We start from the raw sequence: 18,540 nt of genomic DNA on the forward strand, positions 1-18,540 counted from the left end.
CTCGTCTCGTTCCTCAACCCACCTGCAGCCCACCATCACCCAGTCCACCCAAGAACCACCACCAACCCCCAGCCCTCAATCTGCCCTGTCATCGTCGCATCGACGCCTGTTCTGGATGCTGTTCTCAGTATGTTCTCTCTCTCTGTCTTCGTCCCCCCGGGCGTCCGCCGGCTCCACTCTCCATGACGTACTGACGTGCCCGCAGCAGGCTGAAGCCGAATTGCTGTCCTGATCGACCGTGCCGTCTCGTGCCGTCGTCCTACACGTGCCTGGCCATTGAGATCGTCTGAGAAGGCATCCTGTGTGGTCTTTGTTTCCCCCGGTGGTTGATATCTTGATAATTTGCGTCAGCGTTGTTGTCCCCACCGGTAATTGCCAGTGTGCTGCCTGTTTAGCGGATTTGCTTTCAAAAAAAAAAAAACCACCCCCTTTCCTTTCCTTTCCCCTCCCCTTGTCCTCCCCTCGATCAAAAGAATGCCTCATCCGACCCCGTTCACGGTCAAGGCGGTCTTCGAATATACATCGGGCCACGATGACGACCTCAGTTTCCCCATCGGCCAGATCGTGACCGTCACCGCCGAGGAGGACGCCGAGTGGTACTACGGGGAGTACACCGACGACACAGGAAATAAGCTTGAGGGTATCTTCCCCAAGAATTTCGTCGAGCGCTACGAGCCTCCTGCGCCTCCTAGGCCGTCGACACGCCCGAATAGACCGAAGAAAGAGCCAGAACCGGCCGTTGTTCCTGAGCCGGTTGTGCAGCACCAGCCGCAGCAGCAGCAGGCCCCACCGGAGCCCGTCGTCGTCGAAGAGTCATCCGTCTCGTCTCCTATAGCCGAGAGAGAGGTTATTTTACCTCCGTCATCGTCCCCGGCGACTGCACACGTCCCTTCCGTGGCCGTCGCTGTTACAGAGGCCCCCCACACGGCTCCCTCCCCTCCCAAGCCTGTTCAGCAGCTCTCTGCTCCGAGTGAACCTGCGCAGCAGAAAGCCCCCGCCAAAGCCGCGCCTCCCGCTGTGGCCGACAAGCCGTCCGGCTCCTCCTTCAAAGACCGTATTGCCGCCTTCAACAAGCCCGCGGCACCGCCCGTTGCTCCGTTCAAGCCGAGCGGGTGGGGAGGTCAGAACACCTCGTTCATCAAAAAGCCATTCGTCGCCCCTCCTCCCAGCAAGAACGCCTACGTACCACCTCCGCGTGAGGCGCCGCCCGCCAAGCTCTACCGCAGGGAGGAAGACCCAGAGATCGCCGAACGCGCTGCGCCTGAACCCCCCGTCTCGGAGAGCCGCCCCGCTCCTGCTCCTCTCACCGAAGGTGCCGAGGGCGAGGATCAGCCCAAGCCTACCAGTCTGAAGGAGCGGATTGCCCTTCTGCAGAAGCAGCAGCTGGAGCAGGCCGCACGCCACGCAGAGGCTGCTCAGAAGAAGGAGAAGCCCAAGAAGCCCCCCCCCAAGAAGCGAGTTGAACCCAATGAGCAGCAGGTGGCCCCGCCCTATGTTGCTGATCCGGAAAGCAACAACAACGAACACATCGTCGAATCGACACGCGATCACAGTGCCGATACACTGAAAGCGGCACCGCCTCCTCCTTCCCTGCTCCCACCAGCGTCCCCTCTCTCACCATCCCAGGAGCCAGTCAGTGATGCCGACGATGCCGACTACTCCGCTGCGGCTGATACAGAGGACGCAGAGGAGACCTCAACCAGCAAGGAAGACTTGGAAGACCGTGTAGAGTCTAGAAGAGAAGTTAAGCCTCAGTCGAACATCGAAGACGACGAAGCAGGAGAGGGCGAAACGGAACAGGAACACGGCAACGATCAGGAGGAAGAAGAAGAGGAGGAGGAGGAGGAGGAGGAGGAGGAGGAGGAGGAAATGGACCCGGAGGTCAAACGTCGGTTGGAATTGCGTGAGAGGATGGCCAAGATGAGTGGCGGGATGGGTATGATGGGCTTCTTCGGACCCCCCGGCGGCATGCCTGGTATGTCTGGCGCTGGTGCTCGCAAACATAAGCCAGCTGCGGAGACTGAAAGGCGGACCGATGACGCTGAAGTTGCCACTACTCCAGCCGCCGCTCCTCCGGTTCCCATTATGCCTTTGCCCGGGATGAATGTCAGAAAGGCTCCCGAGCCCCCTGCGGAAGAGGTTGTCGAGAAGGAATTTGAAGAGCCGCAGGCTACGCCTATTGCGGAGCAGCACCCTCCAGAGAAGGTCACGGACATCGAGGAAGTGATTCACGAGGAGCCTCATCGATCGCCAACAGACCGTCGGTCTTCTTATTTCCAAGGTGGCCCCTCTCTCCCCTGCTCCGTTCTGCCGTACTACAGACAAGACTAATACCCTCGCAGGAGTTTCTGCGCCAGCCCCTCCCCTGGATACTAGGCCTGCTCCTCCTCCTCCTCCGACAAGAGCTCCCTTGTCGCCCGATCCCGGAGATATCTCCGATGATGAGCTCTCGTCCCACACCCGGAAAATGTCTATCAAAACTTCGGTCCCTCCTCCTATCCCGGGCATGTCCCCGGAGGCTCGTCGACCTTCCACCGCTGATACCATGTCTCCTCTATCACCGATTGCTCCTTCGGAGAAGAGACTGAGCCGTCCCCCACCTCCCATTCCGGCCAATTCCTCTTTGGTCTCACCCACCCAGTCTCGCCCCCCACCTCCGCCACCTCCTGGCACCATGCGCCGGCGGTCTACAGCCGAAAGTCGCAACAGTATCCTACCCGCGCCTCGTCAGGCCGGCGAAGAAGTTGAGGGGGAGGTGACGGAGTACGATGGTGATTATGATACTGACATCGCGTCTGGAGCGAGGTTCAAGGATGCTTTGAAGGCCCATGGCCGTGATTCGAGCCTTGACGATGGGACCATCACCGACGATGTCTCTCTACAGTCCCCACGAAGTCCTCAGGAGGCTCGATTGCCCCCACCGCCGCCTCCGACTGCTCCTCGCGCAGTGCCTCCTCCCCCTCCAAGCCAGCCACCCAAGGTCACCAGGGCATCTGTCGATCTGCCGCGGGGACCTCCGCCGCCGCCTCCCCCGGCCAAGGAGCCATCTTTTGATGACGAGGAATATGATCCGTACCGGTATACAGCTCCACACCACGGCCTGCCCTCTCCTCCACCTGTTCCCAGTGGCAGACCCGAGGCACCTCCTTTCCTCCCTCCTCCGGTTCCTCCTGTCGTCCCCTCAACCCTGTCTGCGGAAGAACCAGAGGAAGAGGAGGAGGAGGAGGAGGAGGAAGAGGGCGATGTGTTCGATGTGCCACCGGTCCAACCGACTTCTTTCGCCCCACCTCCGCCACCGACGGGTCACGCCCCGGCTGCTCCTCCTCTTCCACCGTCCTCTGCCCCTCGTAACACTCGAGGGTCAGTGGATATCCTCCGGGGTCCACCGAATTTGCGGCGATCCATGGACATTGCTCGTCCCTCTGTTGACCAAGGCTTCATTGCCATGGAGGTGGATCTGGGCGAGAACACACTGTGGTGGGCCCAGCCGAACACGCCTCCGCCGGTCTTCCAGAACCGCAAGGATGTCCTGTTTGAGATGGAGGAGTCGAGTTCGAGCAAGCGCGGTGGCAAGACAACCGTCTCGAAGAATGTGTATGTGCTCTTCCTGGATTACTCGCAGACGGTGATCAGTGTCCAATTTGATGCGCGCAACCCGACCGATGCGGCACTAGAACAGCGGCACGAGCCGCCGCCGCTCCAGCTGCGGCAGGACCAGCTGGAAAACGCCCATTCGCTGATGGGAACACGGATTTCGGACGCGGTGACGAGCATCCAGAACACGATTGTGGCGGACGGAACGCCGTTTGGGCTGGTGCAGCACCTACTCGGCCCGCTGTCCGACGCCCTGTTGCCCGTCGGGACGCGGGCGTATGGTGCGCTGGTCTACTCAAATCTGGCCAACGCGAGTGTGCAGCAGAATGACGAGATCCGCGCGGGCGACATTGTGAGCTTCCGCAACGCGCGTTTCCAGGGCCACCGCGGCACCATGCACCAAAAGTACAGCGCCGAGGTGGGCAAGCCCGATCACGTCGGCATCGTCGTCGACTGGGACGGAACCAAGAAGAAGATCCGCGCGTGGGAGCAGGGCCGCGAAAGCAAGAAGGTCAAGATGGAAAGCTTCAAGCTCAACGACCTGCGCAGCGGCGAGTGCAAGGTGTGGCGGGTCATGCCGCGCAGCTGGGTGGGTTGGGACAGTCAGAAGTAATCTGTCCATCCTCTGTCCTCTTTTGTCTATCATATGCCATGTCCCTGTGATGAGCATCAAGACATACTACTATTCATTGTCAATCATGTAGCTTCCTGCTGATAACTAGCAGTTGTGTCTATCTCCTATCTTCTCTGTTATTATGTCTTTCTGTTGTACCTATTGAAGCTACTGTCTATGATTCATAGAGCTGGCCTACTGTCTATACATAATAGTATATTGTCTGATATTAGGACTTGTTGAGTATTCATAGCCAGTACAGGCATAATAATCAGTATGAGTTATTGCCAGCCAACTGCCTAAACTAGGCTGATAAAATCACGTGACGTGGCAATAAAGCGGTTACCGTAATCTTATCACTACTGCTGCACTTCCAGTCTACAACACAGCTACCATCAACCGTCAAAATGGGTGGCGATCTCAATCTAAAGAAGTAAGTGCATCAGACGAGTCTGCCCTTTGATTATATTACAGTCTACTAACTTTGATTTTTTTTTTTTTTTAGATCATGGCACCCTTCCCTGCTCCGCAACCAGGAACGCGTCTGGGCAGAAGAAAAGCGCGCCCTGGAGGAACGCAAACGGATCGACCAGCTACGACGCGAGCGCGATGAGGAACGCCAGATCCAGGAACTGCAGCGACTGCAGGAGGCATCGGGGAAGGCGGCGACGCAGGTGCGCGTGGACTGGATGTACCAGGCACCCTCGTCGGGCGGGGGCCCCGTCTCCGAAGAGATGGAAGGATACCTGCTCGGCAAGCGGCGGGTGGACGGCTTGCTTCTCAAACGGGAGGAGAATGCGAAACTGGAGCGCGGGGCGGCAGATGCGGTGACCTCTGCCGGGGCGGTTGGGGCGGCTGCTGCGGCGCCGCTCGAGAACTCGCGAGATCTGATGGTCAAGGTGCGGGCGGACCCGTTGCTGGAAGTCAAGAGGCGGGAGCAGGCGGCGTACGAGGCTATGATCAAGGAGGCGGCGCGCAAACAGGAGAGAGAACGGGAGCGGGAGAAGAGAAGCGGGCGTGGCGGCCATCGAGAGAGGGAGAGGGAGAGGGAAAGGGAGGCGCGAGATTCGCGAGATTTGCGGAGGGAGCGCAGGCCGTCCAGGTCTTCGTCTCCTGGTCAGAGCAGAAGAGACAGAGAATATCGAGACAGAGACAGAAGAGACAGAGATAGGGATGATCGAGACTACAGAGAGAGCCATCGACGGGAACGGAAAGAAGAACGAGATCACAGAGACAGGGATCGGGACAGAGACAGCCACCGACGGGAACGGAAAGAGGAACGAGATCACAGAGACAGGGATAGGGATCGGAGAGAGAGGAGAGACCGAGATACCCGTCGCGAAGAGGACGACAGACGGTACAGAGAGAGCCACAGGAGAGACCGCGACAGGGAACCAAGAGATAATAATAACCACCGCGCCTCATCCTCCTCCTACCAAGACAATCGCTCGACCCGGCCCAACCAGCCGGGTTCTACGCAGCCCCCGGCCAGCACGGATGAAGACCGCCTCCGCAAACTTGCCGAGATGCAATCCAACGCCCAGGAACTGGAGACCACCCGCGTGCAGCGCATTGCCGAGATCGACGCACAGGAGGAGCACGAGCGTGCCCGCGACGACCGCCAGCGCTCGGATCGCGGCCGCTTCGTCTCGTCCCTGCACCGTCAGCTGCAGGAGGATAGTTTGGATGAGCGGATTCGGCGGAGTAAAGGTGGGTTGGCAAAGATGGAGGATTAATTAGCCCCGTCGGCATCTTACGGGAGAGGGGGGGGGATTTCCAATTTCAAATATACTGTCGATAGTAATGATTCATGCTATGATACTTATATATATATATTACAACAAGAGTAACTCGCCCGTCGCCGCCCCCCCAGCCAGCTGAGGCTGGTATACCTGCTGCTGGTTCTGCGTCACAACATACTGTGTCTGCAGCGCGCCCCCGCCGCCGATGCCGCCGTCGTCGCGCCCGCCAAGACTCAGGGCAGCCATCTGCTGGTTCCCGAGGCCGTTGAAGTAGGAATCGGCCGCTGTCACCGCGGCAGACATGTCGCCCGCCTGCGCTAGAGGGGGGAATTCGCCGTTCTGGTAATTGGCAGCAGCAGGTGCATTCGCAGGTGTGATGCCAAAGACTGCCTCCCCGTTCCCTGCAATCCGCGACTTCTGTAGGGCCGGGCTGTCCTGGAGTCGTCGAGGCCGGGCGGAGCGGAAAACCTGTTGCACCGGCTTCAGATAGACGGTAGCCAGTGTGCCAACATTCAGGCAGAGCTCTTCGAGGGTCTTCGGGTCCAGGCGCTCGCTCTCCGCTGTGATGGGCGGCTTGTCACCCATGACAATGTTCTTGGCTGCCGCGGGATCCGTCGACAGCAGACGCCAGTACATGTAGCCTCTGTCGCGAAGATCGGGATCGTCGGTTTCCTCGGTACACCATTTCAGTACTTGCGGAACCAATTGTTTGCCCTTGGTCGGCCGTTGAATGAACAACTTTACTGTAGCCGTCAGCAGCGCCAGCTGTACCTCGATAGGCTCGTCGTGGAATGTGGCCAGGTAATCCTGCAGCAGGCCGTCCGAATTTTCAATCCGGTCGGCATACTGCCCGATGATCCAGATAATGGCCGCCTTAGCTTCGGGCTCATCGAGCTCATCGATATTCTGTATGACCTGCCCAATGATACTTTCATACTGGTTTGGATACTTCCGGAAGATATTGCGGATCACTACTGTCGCCTCCTGTACAATATAGGGGATCTTAGCGTTCACCAAGTCAAGCAGGGTGTCGATACACTGCCGAGCTGCAGACTCGATCTTGATAGCCAGTTTGCCGATGGCTCGCACAGCTTTGCGTACAAAGTGAACGTCGATCTCAGTCGCATATCTTAGAGAAAAAAATCAGTAATGGAGTCTTGCCCAGGGGAGCAGAATACATACTCTCGTAATTCCGCCAAGACCACAGAAATGTTCTCTTTGGTGGTTAGCATGAAGATCAGCTCGAGCTTGGTCACCTTGACATAGATAGGATCGTTGTAATTACAGAAGAAGACGCGGATATCGTTGCGCAAGACATCGGGTCTCTTCTGCAGGATCAGAATAGCGTTACGCAGGGCCAGGTATTGGACTTCTGGCGGCTTCGATAATAAGGTCACCAGGGGAGGCGATAATTTTTTCGATAACGATGTGATGTGTCTCTCTTCGGCAATGTAATTCATGAGGTAGAGGATTACCCGGATCGATGTCAGAACGACGGCGGAGTTGGAGTGGGAAAGACGAGGCGCTATGCGCTCCGCCAGCAACAGCGCTTCTGAGGTGTCTTGGGGAATATAGGACATGAGGGATTCGAGAATATATGATTGGCCCCATCTATGCGACGCGAAAGAAAAGTATTAGCAGAAGAAAATCATGAGGTAGTAAATAGCTTGAGCCTTACTCGGAGCAGTCTGGAAGGATCGAGACCAGTTTCGAGGCGCTCGCGTAGTCGATGGTCAAGGAGATGGACTCGCTCCGCCCCCAGATATCATTAAGCGCTGCCAGTACGCTGGATACAACCGTGGGGTTCTCGTCCTTGAGCATGGAATTCAATCGGTCGATCAGATCGGAGCTCTCGACCATTTTCTTGTCGTGTTCGTAGAGCTTCGACACACAGAAGGCCGACGTCTTGCGCACATAAGGATCCGTGTCGTTCATAAGATGTTTGAGGGGTTGAACGGTCGCTTCGACAAACTCGCGGACGTGGATGTAGGAGATGGTGCGCAAGGCCAATGCGCGTACTAGTGGGTTCGAATCCTCCATGTCCTATGTCATTCACATTAGAGAAGCGACCAGCAGCGGGAGAGAAATGGACAGGCATACCTCAACCAGGAAAGGCAGCGCCTTGAGGGCGACTTCTGGCTTCGTCCGAGCATAGTTGACGAGAAACAAGAAGCACCTATACATCAATCAACCATGAAATCCTGCGCGAAATGATCACGATATATATATATATGTCCCACGCACATCTTCTTGATCTCCAGACTGGGCAAGTTCATGCATCCTACCACATCGGGAAACAGGGCAATCATGTCGTTGTTGCTCATGGTCATGTTTGCGACAATCTTCTTGAGGGCGATCTTTTTGGCGGAGTAGTTTTTGTCCTTCTTGCCGCCGCTGCTGAGATCCTGTCGCAGCTCCGCGACTTTCCCCTGCGGTGTTTGAGCATAGTATGAGCCTCGATATCCAGAATACGGATATACTGCGATAAACATAGGAGGGGTAGGAGGCATGTGCAAAGAATTTGGCAATCAACAAGGCAGAGAAGAGTGATGTGTATCAACAAGGACTACACGGCAGTAGCAGCGACAGCAATTATAGCGACAGAGAGCCGAAAAAACCACATGATGTGTGATGAACAACACCGCTTCGCATCTGGAACGGTCGGCATTGAGATAGACAATCACAAGACACACACCAGACCACTGTCCGCCGAAGCTGCAGCGGCCTAGATACCAAACACGGCACATCTGCGGGGTTGACCTGGAAAACGGCAAAGGGAAAGGGGGGGGAGAAACAGGGTCGTGTGGTAAAGCTTGAGAAAGACGTACCCTAGCGAACAGCTTCGCGTCTCCCCCGCTGGAACTCATTATTGTGGCTGGATGGATGACGAATGACGACCGAGAACAATATCACCTCGATAGATAGAGCAGATATTGGCTTCTACCGGGCTATCCGATAACATGAAGGTCGCGACAGAGAGGAAAGGGGCGGCTATAGTAGTGGTGGTAGTAGTAGCAACAGTAGCAGGAGTATCGTCGTGGTCAGTTTGGTGTGTGGGCTCAGACAACAGGGCCTGGTTCGCGGGTCGGCAGCGCAAAACCTCCCATGAGGAGAGACCGCGGCGGACACGTAGATGAGAGAGACGAGGAATTGACGAGACGCTGTAGACGTCGGCGAAGCTGAAGGAGGTGAGCGTCTCCAGGTGTTTCTCCTGGAATGGAAGGCGACGGAAGTGGATCGCCCGCTCCGAGAAGCTCAGGACCCTCTGGAACGTCGACCAACCTCCACCCATCATCAACCCTCCACTTCCTCTTCAAAACAGCAGGTGTTGTTACGAAAAGAACGTCAAATCTAGTTATAGAAAATGTCTTCAAAGACGGTGTTTATGCCGCCGCCGCCGCCGCCGGCATGGGTTGTTGCGCTGAATTCGCCGATGCCCAGTCTGTCGAAGAACGCGAGTCGGATTCCGGACCCGCCAGGCTACACGAAAACCAAGCAGGTATTTAGAGTTATATTCATCAAAACGATAGGTTCTCCAGCTGAATTTATTTATTGATTAGCGCACGCAAACTTCCTCCTCTTCCGCCCCCGCGAAACCCGTTGAAACCGATGCCCTGAAGCTGAAGAAAGCGTGGGAGATTGCTCTGGCCCCCTCGAAGCAGATCCCCATGAACGCCATCATGATGTACATGTCCGGCAACAGCCTGCAGATCTTCAGCATCATGATGGTCTTTATGCTCTTCAAGGGCCCCATCCAGGGACTGATCAACACCAACGCTGCGTTTACCAAGTTCGAGGCGGAGTCTATCCGCGGGAAACTTGTTGGCGTCAAGGCTGTCTATGTGCTTATGCAGCTGGCATTGTTAGCGTTGGGGATTTGGAAGGTCAATGGCATGGGATTATTGCCGTACGTCCCAAAAAAACACAAATACCCCCCCATCTCTCTTGTCTGTCTGCGTTTCATACTAATATTATCTTTGCAGAACGACAAGGTCGGATTGGCTCGCATGGGAATCGGAGCGGCAACCGCTAGAACGGGCCTATTTTGCGTTTACCTGATCGTTGATGATCCAATCTGGTCACCCAGATGTTTATACCGGTCTAGCTAGATGAAAAAGACAAACAGTTGTATAAAGCACTGGATTTTCTAATTTGCGTGGTATATTAAAACGAAGTATATATGTGTGTATTGTAGTTATGCATCTATTGCTGCCTTCTGCCGGGCATCCTCGACACTCTTTGTTTCTTCGCGCAGGCGGCGCTCCTCTCTCCACAGCGGACCGAAGTGGATATCCGCCATAAGTAGCGGAGCGGTGAGCATCATGACGAGGGCAATAAAGGTGAAGCACCAGCCGCGGCCCATGGCGTTGAGCATGGGGTCGAGGAGAGCAGTAGCCCCCGCGCCAATGAGGCACCGGGCAAAGTTGTTGGCGGCGGTGGCTGTCGCAGCTCTAAAAGGGTAGAGGTCAACCAGCAAGGTGCTGACGGTGTTGAAGGAGCCCGTTAGCGACAACCCCATGAAGAAAAGGATGGTCGTCGGCGCAGCGAGGGGCAGGCCGAAGTGTAAGAACCAGCCGAACAGGATGACCGTGATTCCGCCGATGGTGAGCAAGGGCAACGCGATCTCCAATCGGGCCTTTTCGATGGGGAAATTGCGCAGGTCGGTGTGCCGGTTCTTCACCATGGGGAAGCCCAACTTCTTGGCCAGGCGGCGGTAGTTGTAGTCGAGGAATTTGCCGTTGACGATGGAGGCGATCGATGCACCCAACCCAAAGGGAATATAACACAGGCCGATCTGCAGGGAATCGAGACCATACAGTTCTTTGTATATGTTGGGGATCGAGGCGCTGACGTCGTAAAAGCCGGCAAACAGAAGCGCGTTCGACAGCAGGATAATGCTTGTGTCCTTCTGGAACAAAATCGCCAGCGTCTTCATCGGGTTGGGAAGACCGACCTTGCGGCGCGGAGCAGTGCTGACCTCGCCGCCGGTTTCACGTGCAATCCTGCGCGTCTTCAGGTAGCTGATCAGCGACATGTTCCAGTGCTGGGGCGCGATCGAGCCGTTGCCGACAACGTCCCTCGCCGTCTCCGGGAAGAAGATCAGGAAGGGGACCAGCCAGGAGCCCGCGAAGATAGCTAGGAACCAGAAGATCGCCCGCCAGCCAAGGTACTGCGCGAGCAGGCCACCGATCACGGGGCCAATTGATGGGCCCAGCAGACTACCCGCAGTCACGATGCCCATGTATGTACCTCGCTCCGACGCGGTAGCCACATCCGCCACTACGCCTGAGCTGAGAGCGATCGTGGTGCTGCTCCCGGCGCTCTGCAGGCACCGCAGCAGAAACAGGGCGACATACTTGTCCTGCAACGCCAAGCCGATGTCTGCAGCGATATAGATGACAAAGCAGATGATGTATGCCGGTCGACGACCAGCCTTGTCCGCAAAGTCCCCGACGAACATAGGCGAGAGTCCTTGGAAGATCTACAGATATTATTAGTTGAAATTCGGTCCGAGTAGTATACACAAGGTCGACCAACCATGAAGCTGGTTAATGTCAGGTTGATCAGCGAACTGGACACATGAAGGTCTTTAGCCAATGTGTCCAGCGCTGGGTAGTAGATCTGTGTCGACACTGGCGAGAAGAAGCCTGCCCACGATGCCGTGAAGACGATATATTGTTTTTGAGCGGCCGTGAATACAGAGTACTCGGCATCGGATGCAGCCAACGCGGCAGGCGTCAGCACACCATCGCCGCCGGGACCTTCGGTCTTCACATTCGCCAAGTCGATGCCGTCTGCAGACAGGACTGTCTCGTTGTCGACATGCTCGGTAGGGGTTGTCGTAGCCATTGGAGACCACAACCGCGACGACACCCAGAGAATTACTCAACAAGAACAATCCACAAAGAGTGGGGCACCTATTGTTGTTAATATTATTGAAAGTCAACCGCCACCTCATCTCTCTGGGATCTCCTACATATATGATCCTTCATATTGGCTGGGTCGCTGGGTCCATATGCAAAGTGGTGCCGAGTACCGACTTGTCGGAGGTCCGAAAGCGTCGCCTACTCATCGTTCTCAAGTTTCAGCGACAAGATGGCGGAATAAAACCTGTCTGGCGCTTCTGCCTGCCAATAAGAGTGAATGAGCGGCTTGATCGTGTAGAAAGAGATCATTCGACTCGGAAAAAACGTTGAAAGGGGACTCAGAAAAGGGATACCCTCGCGATTGTAGACGTGGTAGAACCTTGGAAAGAAGTCGGTCTACACAATCTTGCAGGGATAACCATGCTATCCCTTTCTGGTAAGCAGACCGTTTTTGACACATGTGGGTATCCACCAGACATCGAAGTAAGCATTGCTTCGTACTACGTGGAAGAGCTTAAATTGTGCTTGCAGGCTCTGCTGGTCGGTCAGTTAGATAAATTTCTCAGCATGGATATACAGATTAGAGGTAAATAGTATTGAAAGTTACACGCGTGGTAAAAGACGATGATACTAATAGGTGGTAGATTGGTCTTGGTTTTCTGGTTTTGCTTATATTATCAAGAATGGCTCCGGTATACAACAAGGCCCTATGGCGTAATTGGTAGCGCGTGTGACTCCAGATCACAAGGTTATCCGTTCAAGTCGGGTTGGGGTCATTTTTTTTCTTTCTCTACACTTGAAACTAGGCTTTCTTTCTGCTTGAATGGCTTCTTTTTTTGGATCATTAATGGCAGACTCTTTTGTTCTTTCTTTACACTATTATTAGGCTACTGATTATAGAGTACTAATGTCTGGTTCAGGCGTGTGCTCGTCCAACGCCATACAGATTTCCTCGACTAGCTTACCTACCACCACACTTGCATAACACCTACCAGATTACTCAACCAGCAGTTCCTCTGGTATCTGGATACCAGCATCTCCGTTAAGAGTTTATATCGAGGGGTTTCTTTCCTCTTCGCAGTTCGCCGCATCAATACTATGAGATTCGTTGGTTCAAGGCAGCCCTTTCCAGGCAGCTGCCATCCGCCTGGCTCTCGACGTGAAGATTCGGTTTCTTTCTTCGAAGCAGTGACTATTTGCAGTTTCTACTGACTGATAATTATAGATGTATAGTCGCTATCAGCAACAAAGATCGGTATGCTATAAGGGCAACCCGGCTTATGGTCGCTACGTGGAAACCACAGCCTCCATACCAGTCTTGGATCCTAGGTCTCGCTAAAGCAGTATGTCAAGACGAATATATGAGAAGCTCAAGCTCCTTTCTTGGCTATTTCATGGTCCAGTGGCCGATTTATTTCACGCTGGCCATCCGGGGATGCATTCTCGAGTTTCAGTCTTTATATTGGCTATTTTCTCATGACCTCTTCTCTCTATGGAGATGAGTGCCCTTGGAGAAGTCACTCGACGACCTCACACATCTCTTACGGTGGCCTTCTTTTCCCCTCCTCCGTCGACGGCAGGCAGTGGCTCCGATGTCTGGCAGGTCTGTGAGTGACTAAAGCTACAAAAATCTACAAGGCTACATTCTATCTGCGATTAGCTAGGGGAGTTTGTGAAGCATCACGCCTCTCTCTCTCTCCAGATCGCTCTGGCCGGCTCACCTTGTTTTGTCTTGATCGATCACTTTCCTCCTTACGGCTCATCGGCGAGAGCTGTCCCGGAAAAAAAATCGTGTGGCGGCTCTTGCAGTGACGCCGCCGTCGCTCGATTGACAAAATCCCCCGCAGGCCCCAGTAGAGTCATCTGGTGTCTTTTTTGAGGGCTCCCCAAGGCTTGCAGTTGTATACCAGTCACATGTGCTTCGTCTTTCTGGATAGTCACTCATTCCTCGGGTATCATCTCGGGCAGCTTCTTCTGTGCTTATGCTCTAGGTGCACCAGCTTCGGCAGCCATGGACATGGTTATGGTCAAACAATAAACCAGACTCGACCCTCTCTGCAGTTGGGGTCTAGAAATGGCGCTATCGAGCGTTCGGGCGATAGGTTCTCCCCTCTCGGTGACCTCACTCCGCTCGACACGCATCTACAGCGTGATTCGTTCGGGTTTACTTGATACACACTTCCTCTGTTATTCGCCAGACCGGGCCGCCTCGGTCTTTTCCGCGTGTCGCATGGTTACCTGTGTTTATGCGGCGAGGGGCGGTCCATCAACTTCATGGCTCATCTCTGGATATATCTACTTGCTTATGGTTGGGCTGTGGTATCAGTGCTTGTCTCTGGTATGTCTATTCCCTTTTTATCACTCTAGTCTGTGAGGCATTGTGGTATATTACAGGTCTATGATCTCATGTGGGTGTGGTATGTTCGTGTATTAGTTGTGTGGGCATCAAAGAACATTCTGGTGCTTTATGTGCATCTTACTGCTCTAGGGTGGTTAGTATATAACTACTAGCTAGGAGATGTGCCTATAAAAGGGCCTGCGATTTCCATCTTCTTATGGATGGCTAGGGAATATTTTCAGTTTCAGTAGGCCACCTATGCTTATCTAACCCAGTTTGTTCAACTTGCTATCATAGAAGCATTCCCAAGTTCAATATATATAGGCACATTTAACCCTAGTCTAGTACCAGGTTAAAGGAGTATATATTGTGATCTTAACTATAACTGTTACTTACTAGCCAGGTAAACAGTCATGTAGACTTATAATTAAGATAACTATAGAGATACACCCTATTATAATAAAAGAAAAATAATTATTCACAAGACAATATAGAAGATTAAATGTAATTGGTGAGGGTAATATGAAGGGAGTTTTATATTATATATTTATTTAGCGCCCGCCGTTTCAACAGGGCCCTATGGCGTAATTGGTAGCGCGTGTGACTCCAGATCACAAGGTTATCCGTTCAAGTCGGGTTGGGGTCATCTTTTTTTCCCCCCTTATTTTATTTCTTTCAACCACAAGTTTCTTGCCCTAGACAAACAATCCCCAGTTCGATTCAAAGCGTTTCAACAAGGCCCTATGGCGTAATTGGTAGCGCGTGTGACTCCAGATCACAAGGTTATCCGTTCAAGTCGGGTTGGGGTCATGTTTTTTTCTCTATTATTTTGGTTCTTTTTCATACGGTATTTTTTTTTTCCCTTTTAAAAAGATACCTACCCTTCCTTGCCTGGTTGGTGGCAAAATTACAATTTACTATCCCATCCATCATAAAATACAAAGGGTTGGCACAATTTATTCCTCATTAAATCTAATATTCAATGGGGCATTGTCATTTTGCCGCCTATGCCTCTGCGTTGCATGCCTCGTAGAAAACCCGGCAGAACTCCCATACCTCCGTATAGGTATTGTAGAGTGGTGCCGGGGCGACGCGAATGACGTCGGGCTTCCTCTCATCAACGACAACCCCGTTATCTTCGAGACGCTGCAGGACATGCTCCAGGATGCCTGGCTTCAGACGCAGGCTCAACTGGGCGCCACGCTCCCCCGAATTCGAGGGGGTGATGATCTTGAACGGCTTCTCCTCCGGTGTGGCATCGAGAGGGTATGTTAGCAGGAGATGTTCTAGGTAGCCGGTTAGCTCGAGGGATTTCTTGCGGAGATCAGACATGTTGGTGCGGTTAAACAGCTCGAGGGAGGCAACAACGGCGTTCAAGTCTAGGACGGAGGGATTCGACAGCTGGTAACCTGCGGCACCTGCTTGGGGGATAAATTCTGGAGATGGTTAACAAGAAATAAACAAAGACATAAAAAGAAGGTGCATGTCCATCCATACTGTTGTCCATGAGAAACCTCGTTTCCTTGTCCCCACCCCACCATCCAGATAATCTGGGTCGGAAGGGTTCGCTCCCAAGACCGTTCTCCCCCTTTTCTACACGTCCATGTTTTTCATGGACGAAAATGCTGGCCATTCCACCAGGCCCGCTGTTGATGTATTTGTAGGTGCACCAGGCGGCAAAGTCCACGTTCCACTCGTGCAGTTGCAAGTCGACGTTGCCCGCGGCATGGGCACAGTCCCAGCCGATCAGGATATCCTTGGAGTGAGCGTACTCTGTGATCTTCTTGACATCAAAGTACTGTCCGGTGTAATACTGGATGGCTGGAAGGAGGATCAGAGCGGTCTCCGCAGCATGCTTGTCGATGACGCGAATGACCTGGTCCGTATCCAACAGTGGACGATCCTGATCTTCCGGCTCAATGAGAACCATGGCATCTTCCGGGCTAAGATCGTGGTGTCTGATTTGCGACTCAACCGCATACTAAACCAGATCAGCGACCGAGCAAACGTTAGGGTCCTGTCGACAATAAGACTTAACATACATGATCGCTCGGGAAAGCCTTGCCCTCAAGAATGATCTTATACTTGTCCTTTGTCGGGCGGTAGAAACTCGCCATCAGAAAATGCAAATTGGCAGTCAGCGTGCCCATGACCGCCACCTCGCTTTCCAGCGCCCCGACCACTGGAGCCATGAGCCTGGAGCCGGCAGAATCGACGTCCACGAACGGAGGGAGTAATTGGTCGTCGTGTGGTACAAAATGTCCGGTGACACCCTTCGTTGCCCATGTTCGGAGGTAGTAGTCGATATACTTTCGCACAGTGCGAGGCTGGAGCCCGAGGGAGTTTCCACAGAGGTAGATACACCGCGGCTGAGACGAGTCGTCTTCTATAGCTCCGTTAGCAACGAGTCATAAGCGACAACCGAGGGTTAGCACAAAAGCCTACCTTGATCAACCGCAAGCGTCTTCCTCTTCAGATCCTTCCTCGACGGAATGATAAATTCTTCTCTGAAGTGACGAAGGGGGTCCTTGGCATCAAGGGCCTCAGCATACTCCCTCTTATGTGCTCTGATATCATCTCGATAGGGAAGCGGGGGGCCGCTTTTGATATCTCGGACGTGCTGTCGGGATCCCATGATGAATGACCCTGAAAAGAGAAACGCAGACAGTATACAGAAGTGCTACCTATACAAGATCAGCACACTCTCCACCTGTAATTCCAGACACGGTAACCGTTTGTCTCGCAGTCCGTCTGGCATTCGAACCCCGCAGCCATTATTGTCCATGGCAGGCGGCGAGAGATTCTGCCGCCTGACACCGGTGGCGACCATCCAATAGGCACCTCTGCCGAGGGCCTGACTAATGCCTGCATCGCCCGAGGTGATAATAAGCGTCGCCGGCAGAATCACAATTATTATTAATTCGAGTCTTGACTCTCTGCCATCGATTCCTGAGCCTCAAAAACAGAGGAGTTTGGCCGAAGATCATGTCTCGCCCAACCTCGTCGTCGTTTACCCGTTGCTTGACCCGACAGCGTCGACTATCCTCCGTCCTGTGTGCTCCCCAACCGCGTCGCTCGCCGTCAAACTACCGACCGTCTCTGGGCTTCTCCGCATCGCTCGACCATGCATCGATAAGCCGGCATATATCGAAACCGAGATACCAGGTCCCAGGCTGCGTCTCTTCTATTCCCTCCCAGCGTCATGCGTTCTCGTCCTCGACTGCCCGACCGGCTGTTCGAGTAACGCAGAACCCGCGATCCGATGAGGAGGGCAACGCACTGATGATCAACATTTCGTCCAGGGCTGCAGAAGTATGTTGAACCCGTTTGCTTTCTATACATACTGCTGTTGTTTCTGTGTTATATTGGTGGTGGTGGTGGTGGCTGTGGCCGGGTATGGTTGTGGACGGGACTCTGCAACTTTTTGAGATGAAGACACGGCCAGACCTAGGCCGTTATAATTCGTCTTCTATCTTTGTCCATCACATACGACCACAGGGTGTGGAAAACAGGGCTTCCCGTCCGCTCAGCCGTACTTAAGCCACACGCCGGTAGGTTAGTAGTTGGGTGGGTGACCACCAGCGAATCCCTACTGTTGTATGTTTTTTTATTTATTCTTAATACTTGGCCGTCGATTGAGTCCAGTATTTTTTTTGTCTTTTTTGTCTTTTTATTCTTTGTTTTCAAAAATCTATATATTGACAATGCAGCGTCTCCGAGCAATTACAGACCCGTCGTCTTCGCCCTCGCCCACCAAGGAGGAGAATCCATACCACCACCTACGCATCACAGTGACCAGCGGAGGATGCCATGGCTTCCAGTATCTGATGTCGCTGGAGTCGGCATCCAAGATCGATGTGGAAGAAGATACAATTTTCGAGGCTGAGGCCGAGGACGGTGTGCCTGCCGAAAGTGCAGGCGACGCAAAGGTCGTTATGGACGAGCCCTCGCTGGAGCTCCTGTCCGGCAGCACGGTCGACTATACCATGGAGTTGATCGGGAGCCAGTTCAAGATCGTGGATAATCCGCGGGCAACGAGTAACTGTGGCTGTGGCACGAGTTTTGATGTCAAGGATTGATCTGACCTGACCTTCCCTGTAACTACTATATAGCTAATCTCCCTCCCTCTTGTACATTAAAATCATTTATAGACTTGATTGAAATGACCCATCCTACTCTCACCACGCTTTTTTTTATCATCAGTATATAGTGTACTGTACTGTACGTATGCTATGTTTGAAATCGGTATCATTTTTGCATGTTTCATGTCTACATCTTTCTTCCCCTCCAACTAGCCACGGCGTCGAAAAGTAATCAAAGTAAACCGTGAACAAAAAGCGCAGAAGACAGGTAAAATAAAAAAGAAACATCAGCATGTACGCCTCC

At 53.5% G+C, this 18,540-nt stretch overlaps 7 protein-coding genes and 3 non-coding genes across 10 annotated transcripts; 7 read left to right on the plus strand and 3 right to left on the minus strand.

Annotated features, from left to right (window-relative positions):
- Positions 1-13: 13 nt before the first annotated feature.
- ASPZODRAFT_1992862 (hypothetical protein) lies at positions 14-4,450 on the plus strand. Its single transcript, XM_022727502.1, has 5 exons — positions 14-127; positions 206-1,815; positions 1,876-2,281; positions 2,343-4,183; positions 4,320-4,450. The coding sequence occupies exons 2-5, from the start codon at positions 475-477 to the stop codon at positions 4,371-4,373; spliced, it is 3,642 nt and encodes a 1,213-aa protein (XP_022581168.1). The 5' UTR covers positions 14-127; positions 206-474; the 3' UTR covers positions 4,374-4,450.
- Positions 4,451-4,583: 133 nt separating this feature from the next.
- On the plus strand, positions 4,584-5,943 carry ASPZODRAFT_166877 (hypothetical protein; the record flags this gene model as incomplete). Its single annotated transcript, XM_022726795.1, has 2 exons — positions 4,584-4,640; positions 4,713-5,943. The coding sequence occupies exons 1-2, from the start codon at positions 4,615-4,617 to the stop codon at positions 5,941-5,943; spliced, it is 1,257 nt and encodes a 418-aa protein (XP_022581169.1). The 5' UTR covers positions 4,584-4,614.
- Positions 5,944-5,997: 54 nt separating this feature from the next.
- Positions 5,998-9,153, minus strand: ASPZODRAFT_132757 (hypothetical protein). Its single transcript, XM_022723111.1, has 6 exons — positions 8,778-9,153; positions 8,194-8,378; positions 8,050-8,125; positions 7,628-7,992; positions 7,132-7,560; positions 5,998-7,078 (listed from the first exon to the last, which is right to left on the minus strand). Exons 1-6 carry the CDS (start codon positions 8,814-8,816, stop codon positions 6,043-6,045), a joined length of 2,130 nt encoding a protein of 709 aa, XP_022581170.1. The 5' UTR covers positions 8,817-9,153; the 3' UTR covers positions 5,998-6,042.
- A 181-nt stretch (positions 9,154-9,334) lies between these two features.
- On the plus strand, positions 9,335-10,008 carry ASPZODRAFT_66381 (hypothetical protein; the record flags this gene model as incomplete). The annotated part of the gene is made up of 3 exons (XM_022729370.1): positions 9,335-9,448; positions 9,510-9,856; positions 9,933-10,008. 3 exons carry the CDS (start codon positions 9,335-9,337, stop codon positions 10,006-10,008), a joined length of 537 nt encoding a protein of 178 aa, XP_022581171.1.
- A 77-nt stretch (positions 10,009-10,085) lies between these two features.
- Positions 10,086-12,188, minus strand: ASPZODRAFT_132759 (hypothetical protein). The gene is made up of 3 exons (XM_022723112.1): positions 11,927-12,188; positions 11,488-11,867; positions 10,086-11,431 (listed from the first exon to the last, which is right to left on the minus strand). Exons 2-3 carry the CDS (start codon positions 11,797-11,799, stop codon positions 10,145-10,147), a joined length of 1,599 nt encoding a protein of 532 aa, XP_022581172.1. The 5' UTR covers positions 11,800-11,867; positions 11,927-12,188; the 3' UTR covers positions 10,086-10,144.
- A 331-nt stretch (positions 12,189-12,519) lies between these two features.
- ASPZODRAFT_t76 lies at positions 12,520-12,592 on the plus strand. Its single transcript has one exon. It is a non-coding gene; the product is annotated as a tRNA-Trp (tRNA).
- A 2,135-nt stretch (positions 12,593-14,727) lies between these two features.
- Positions 14,728-14,800, plus strand: ASPZODRAFT_t77. The gene has a single exon. It is a non-coding gene; the product is annotated as a tRNA-Trp (tRNA).
- A 91-nt stretch (positions 14,801-14,891) lies between these two features.
- Positions 14,892-14,964, plus strand: ASPZODRAFT_t78. The gene has a single exon. It is a non-coding gene; the product is annotated as a tRNA-Trp (tRNA).
- Positions 14,965-15,159: 195 nt separating this feature from the next.
- ASPZODRAFT_142467 (hypothetical protein) lies at positions 15,160-16,789 on the minus strand (the record flags this gene model as incomplete). Its single annotated transcript, XM_022724856.1, has 4 exons — positions 15,160-15,590; positions 15,652-16,135; positions 16,197-16,540; positions 16,600-16,789. 4 exons carry the CDS (start codon positions 16,787-16,789, stop codon positions 15,160-15,162), a joined length of 1,449 nt encoding a protein of 482 aa, XP_022581173.1.
- An 854-nt stretch (positions 16,790-17,643) lies between these two features.
- ASPZODRAFT_132763 (hypothetical protein) lies at positions 17,644-18,339 on the plus strand. The gene has a single exon (XM_022723113.1). The coding sequence runs from the start codon at positions 17,859-17,861 to the stop codon at positions 18,231-18,233; it is 375 nt and encodes a 124-aa protein (XP_022581174.1). The 5' UTR covers positions 17,644-17,858; the 3' UTR covers positions 18,234-18,339.
- The last annotated feature ends 201 nt before the right edge of the window (positions 18,340-18,540 follow it).

Source organism: Penicilliopsis zonata, assembly GCF_001890105.1.
Source record: "Penicilliopsis zonata CBS 506.65 unplaced genomic scaffold ASPZOscaffold_7, whole genome shotgun sequence".
NCBI classification, from domain to species: domain Eukaryota; kingdom Fungi; phylum Ascomycota; class Eurotiomycetes; order Eurotiales; family Aspergillaceae; genus Penicilliopsis; species Penicilliopsis zonata.